Raw genomic sequence first — 6,488 nt, forward strand, 5'->3', positions numbered from 1 at the left:
AATATCTACCATTTCTAGTCCACTGTAGTCAATATCTACCATTTCTAGTCCACTGTAGTCGATATCTACCATTTCTAGTCCATTGTAATCAACATCTACCATTTCTAGTCCACTGTAGTCAATATCTACCATTTCCAGTCCACTGTAGTCGATATCTACCATTTCCAGTCCACTGTAGTCAAAATCTACCATTTCTAGTCCACTGTAGTCAATATCTACCATTTCTAGTCCACTGTAGTCGATATCTACCATTTCCAGTCCACTGTAGTCAAAATCTACCATTTCTAGTCCACTGTAGTCAATATCTACCATTTCTAGTCCATTTTAGTCAATATCTACCATTTCCAGTCCATTGTAATCAATATCTACCATTTCCAGTCCACTGTAGTCAATATCTACCATTTCCAGTCCATTGTAGTCAATATCTACCATTTCCAGTCCGCTGTAGTCAATATCTATCATTTCTAGTCCACTGTAATCAATATCTACCATTTCCAGTCCACTGTAGTCAATATCTACCATTTCCAGTCCTCTATAGTCAATATCTACCATTTACAGTCCTCTATAGTCGATATCTACCATTTCCAGTCCATTGTAATCAATATCTACCATTTCTAGTCCACTGTAGTCGATATCTACCATTTCCAGTCCACTGTAGTCAATATCTACCATTTCCAGTCCATTTTAGTCAATATCTACCATTTCCAGTCCATTGTAATCAATATCTACCATTTCCAGTCCACTGTAGTCAATATCTACCATTTCTAGTCCACTGTAGTCAATATCTACCATTTCTAGTCCACTGTAGTCAATATCTACAATTTCTAGTTCACTGTAATCAATATCTACCATTTCTAGTCCACTATAGTCGATTTCTACCATTTCCAGTCCACTGTAGTCAAAATCTACCATTTCCAGTCCATTGTAGTCAATATCTACCATTTCCAGTCCATTGTAGTCAATATCTACCATTTACTATCCATTGTAGTCAATATCTACCATCTATTGAGTCCAAATTTCTTCATGTCTTTTTCTTTAAATGATCAAGCTATTTTGGATTCCACTCTAAGCATCTCTAATGATAGATTGTGTTTTTCTCTAGGATGGTCCCAATCTCAGCAGCATCATAGTGTCCCAAAGTCTAGTTCCAATTTGATGTCCACACTGGTCGTATTTCCTGAGGGTTTCTTTTTTTTTTGTTTCCAGGATGAAACCGGCCCCAGTAGCACCATGGTGTCCTAAAGTCTAGCTCTTGGCTATGGTCCACACTGATCACCTCTACTAATGTTTTTTTTTTTCAGGATGGACCTGGTCCCAGTAATACCATAGTGTCCCAAAATCTAGCTCTTGCCTGCTGTACACACTGATCATCTCCACTGATAGGCTCCTTATTTTTCCAGGATGGACCCAGTCCCAACAGCACCATGGTTTCCCAAAGCCTAGCTCTAGACTGGTATCCACTCAGATTATTTCTACTGACGTCGTATCACCTGATACTGAAGCTTCTCATATGCTGATGCAATGGGGTCAGTTTCTTGACCACGACATCGATTTCTCCTTGCCTGCTATTAGTCACGAGAGCTTCGTGGATGGTACCGACTGTAGCCGGACGTGCGATTACTCACCGCCATGCTTTCCTATAGAAATTCCACCAGGTGACAGACGGATCAGAGGACACAGTTGTATGGAGTTTGTCCGATCCAGCGCCATCTGTGGCTCAGGTGTCACTTCTGTGTTTCTTAATGAAGTTATGCCTCGAGAACAGGCCAATCAGCTGACATCTTTCATCGATGCTTCAAATGTATACGGGAGCTCAGAAAGGCTTTCTCAACACTTAAGGAATCTTACAAACAATCTTGGCCTACTCCGACATGGTCCCTTGATGCAGTCTGGAAAACCACTATTGCCATTTAACGATGGACAACCAATAGACTGCCAGCGTGACCCAACTGCTAGTAACATTGGCTGTTTCTTAGCTGGTGATATTAGGGCCAATGAGCAGCTCGGACTCTTATCGATGCATACATTGTGGATGAGAGAACATAATCGTATAGCAGGTAAGGATTATCAAGCATACCATAATCTCTAATGATAGGTTGTGTTTTTCTCTAGGATGGTCCCAATCTCAGTAGCATCATGGTGTCCCAAATTCTAGTTTCAGATTGGTGTCCACTCTAAGCATCTCTAATGATAGATTGTGTTTTTCTCCAGGATGATCCCAATCCCAGTAGCATTGTGGTTTCTCAAAGCCTAGTTACAGACTAGTGAAAGATGTAACCAAGTGACATTCTTTACCAGCTACAGTTGTTTATTAACGATGTACTCCTAAGTAATAATTTTCCTGCAGTTGAAGAAGGTTTTACAAATATTGTATTTTGTCGCACAGCGCCACCTGTTTTTTCAAGAACACCGCAAGATACTGAAGCCACATTAGGATCTAACATTGAACTACCCTGTCAGGCACGAGGGGACCCAGAACCTCGCATTACTTGGCGTAAAAACAGAATTCCCCTGAACATCGACAGCGACCATTATCGACTGAGTTCTCGGGGCGACCTCTATATGTTCAATATAGTCCAGGAAGATCAAGGTTCTTATGAATGTATCGCGGAAAATGAAGTAGGACATGCAGCTGTGTCCATTCGTCTCTCGATTAGAGGTCAGGTGGCTCCCTCTGTTGACATTATTTCCATTAACAGTTTTCTCCAACTAGGTTTTTTTTTTGGTGCTAAATATACAAGTCAGTTTACTGAATTAGGTAACTGTTTAATATAGTGGTTTAAATAACTTTTGTAATTGTTTATTTATGTTTATCATTGTGTTAATCTTTTAATTTGAACATTCATTTTTTATGAGCAACTCTTTTTCGAAACTTTCTTTTTTTTTTGTGTATCCATTTTGTGTCTTAATGTCTTGTGGGAAGTACGTTTTTAGTATGAGACATTTTTAAATCGTATTCTTTGAAACACCAAGTTTTTAAACTATATATTTTGAGATTTTATCATACCAAAAATTACTTGCTCTTTCTTCATCCCTTACCGTATTGCCCTTAACGCCACCGGAGGCGTTGAAAACTGCAAAAGGGATAGGGGGGGGGGGGGTACGCTAATTTTTTCACATGTGATTTGTTGATTTCAATGCTAATAAGTGTGTGTTTTTCTTCTTCTTTTTTTTTTTCAAATCAAAATTACGCCAATGAAAGTGGGTTATATTTTGGATTACTATTGCTGTCACACAAGGTAAGCTTTATAAAAATGTAAATACCGGGCGGGGCAATACTTTAGGGGCAATATATGGTAATTCCATATTACTTTTTTCCCATTGTTTTCAGTTTTAGCCATTTTGAAATTTGTAGGTGGTAATAACATTTTGCTGTTTATTCATTGGGGCATTTTCGTGGAAATTTTATCACCATTAAGAAAAGATTTGAAAAGTTTTATGGTCTCCAACTACCTGTTGAAAGACAAAGAGACGACGTTTCGGCTTCTATACTGAGGTGACTTAAAAAAGGCCTCATTACAGAACCCGAAACGTCATCTCCTTTTTTTTCAACAGTTGCATTCCATTAAAGTTTACAAACTTAGCCACACGATGTCGCCACATGAAAACTATGTCTACCGTGCCTAAATTTCTACTAAAACAACATGAAGAAATAATATTTATTTTAAAGCCTCTCAACTCTTTGAAATTTACTGTGTATCCAAACGTAAACCCAGAGAGTTGTTTATCTATAAACATGTATAATTCGCCATCATTTGGCAGTTTTAATTACTTAGGTTAGCTTCCAGTACTAGACATGGCAATGTTGAAATTCAGATGTTGGTAGACTGAGAAATGACAATTTTTATGACTTTTCAGCCGCTCCCTACACGACGTATCCTGGGGACAGGTATGTAGTTCCAGCTGTTGAAAACGCCAGGAGAGCTGTAGAAGAAGCAGTAAATCACACTCTTCATTATCTGTTTAGTAGGGACCGAAACCGTACACCAAACCATTTGCTACAGGTTTTCCGTTTTCCATCACCAGAGGCAAGAGATCTTGCCAAAGCTGCTGAGATTTATGAGAAGGCTTTGCTCAACGTTAGGGGGCGAGTGGAAGCCGGTGTAAAGTTAAACTTGACAGGTAAACACAGGATGTATCCCCAAATTTCTTTTACTATCAAGATTTTGGAAGAGCTAAGCTGAACAATTAGTTTTTCCCATCAAGTCGGTGGTACTGTTAAGCCTAAAACTGTTACTTTTCGCTATCATGGCTTTGAAACGCCTAAGCCTATACCGCTAAGTTTTTGCTGTTTGATCTTTGGAACAGTTAAGTGTAGAACACTTACAGTTTGTTATCAAGTCTTTGAGATTCTGTAAGTTCTTATTTATAAATATTGGTTTAAAATTGTGAAAATACCTTCTATTTTTTTACAGAATTTCGTTACTCTGAAATCTTGTCCCCTCACCAGATGGAGCTACTAACTAATCTTTCTGGTTGCCAAGCCCACAGACAATCTCCCTCTTGCTCGAACATGTGTTTCCACAGGAAATACCGCACATTCGACGGAAGTTGTAATAACTTACAACATTCTACTTGGGGTTCTTCACTAACTCCATTCTTGCGACTCCTACCGGCGGTTTACGAAAATGGATTTAACACCCCAGTCGGTAAGTAATTAAATTTAGGCGTTTATATTTTTAAATAACAAACCAAAAATATTTAAAGTCACTACTTCCTGTTAAGGACTTCCGAAACTCGAATAAGACAGTAATATTGTTAGTAGTGAGTTTGATGAACGCGAATAGGACAGTAATATTGTTAGTAGTGAGTTTGATGAACTCGAATAGGACAGTAATATTGTTAGTAGTGAGTTTGATGAACTCGAATAGGACAGTAATATTGTTAGTAGTGAGTTTGATGAACTCGAATAAGACAGTAATATTGTTAGTAGTTAGTTTGATGAACTCGAATAGGACAGTAATATTGTTAGTAGTTAGTTTGATGAACTCTAATAGGACAGTAATATTGTTAGTAGTGAGTTTGATGAACGCGAATAAGACAGTAATATTGTTAGTAGTTAGTTTGATGAACTCGAATAGGACAGTAATATTGTTAGTAGTTAGTTTGATGAACTCGAATAGGACAGTAATATTGTTAGTAGTTTGATGTAGACATTTTACCTTTTTAATTACAGTAGAGGCTGTATGCCAATTTCTCGACTTTTCTTTTTCTGATCATTTTTTAAAAATCAAAGAATTATAGCCAGAATAATATTTGATGGAGAACCCTGGAGAAAGTGACAGGAAGGAAGGGAAAAAAAGAGAACAACGACATGAATTTGTGTAGTTTTTCATTTCTTTTCTTCGCCAAAATACCAAAATGTGAATTTCAGTGAAAAAAAGATGATGTAGCTTTTCGCTAAAACAAAATCACCATCTTTTGATCTGATCTGATTTCTTCTTATCATTATGAACAAACTTTAAATTTTAAATAAACTTTGATAGACATTGATTGTAAACAGTTTTAGGAATCCGGGCAAGAAAGGTTATGTTATGAACAAAAGAATGTTTTTATCTTCTTACAGTTAAAGGTCGTGTTACAGGGGCTATTGAATCCCGAAGTTCAGTTCAAGACTAATGTCCACACTGCTAATTTTTATTGGTAGGTTCTGCTTTTATTCAGGATGAATACGATCTCAGCAGTATTGTGGTTTCCCAAATCTTAGTTCCAGACAGGTGTCCATTCTGGACAGCTCTAATAATAGGTTGTGATTTTCTCCAGGATGGTCCCAATCTCAGCAGCATCACGGTGTCTCAAAGTCAAGTTCCAATTTGGTGTCCACACTGGTCGTATTTCCTGAGGGTTTCTTTTTTTTTTCCCAGGATGAAACCGGTCCCAGTAGCACCATGGTGTCCTAAAATCTAACTCTCGGCTACAGTTCACACTGATCACCTCTAGTGATGTTTTTTTTTCAGGTTGGTCCCAATCTCAGCAGCATCATGGTGTCCCAAATTCTAGTTTCAGATTGATGTCCACTCTACGCATCTCTAATGATAGATTGTGTTTTTCTCCAGGATGGTCCCAATCTCAGCAGCATCATGGTGTCCCAAATTCTAGTTTCAGATTGATGTCCACTCTACGCTACAGTTGTTTATTCCTGGTAAAGAATGTCAAACGATGTAACCAAGTACAGTTGTTTATTATTCTTTACCAGCGGTCACCTGGTTACATCGTTAATAAACAACTGTAGCTGGTAAAGAATGTCACCTGGTTACATCGTTAATAAACAACTGTAGCTGGTAAAGAATGTCACTTCGTTACATCGTTAATAAACAACTGTAGTTGGTAATGAATGTCATCTGGTTACATCGTTAATAAACAACTGTAGTTGGTAAAGAATGTCACTTGGTTACATCGTTAATAAACAACTGTAGCTGGTAAAGAATGTCACTTGGTTACATCGTTAATAAACAACTGTAGCTGGTAAAGAATGTCACTTGGTTACA

The 6,488-nt window shown here is 37.9% G+C and overlaps 1 protein-coding gene across 1 annotated transcript in view; it reads left to right on the forward strand.

Moving 5' to 3' along the window:
* The first annotated feature begins 1,103 nt into the window (after positions 1-1,103).
* The window catches only part of LOC106477118 (peroxidasin-like), an 8,475-nt gene continuing 3,090 nt past the window's right edge, over positions 1,104-6,488 (forward strand). Inside the window, exons 1-5 of the mRNA XM_022380804.1 lie at positions 1,104-1,129; positions 1,330-2,087; positions 2,387-2,659; positions 3,859-4,122; positions 4,416-4,649. Coding sequence (XP_022236512.1) covers positions 1,104-1,129; positions 1,330-2,087; positions 2,387-2,659; positions 3,859-4,122; positions 4,416-4,649 — 1,555 coding nt within the window. The remainder of the gene's footprint in view (positions 1,130-1,329; positions 2,088-2,386; positions 2,660-3,858; positions 4,123-4,415; positions 4,650-6,488) is intronic.

The sequence above is a fragment of the Limulus polyphemus genome, unplaced genomic scaffold (assembly GCF_000517525.1).
Source record: "Limulus polyphemus unplaced genomic scaffold, Limulus_polyphemus-2.1.2 Scaffold12926, whole genome shotgun sequence".
Taxonomy (NCBI): Eukaryota; Metazoa; Arthropoda; class Merostomata; order Xiphosura; family Limulidae; genus Limulus; species Limulus polyphemus.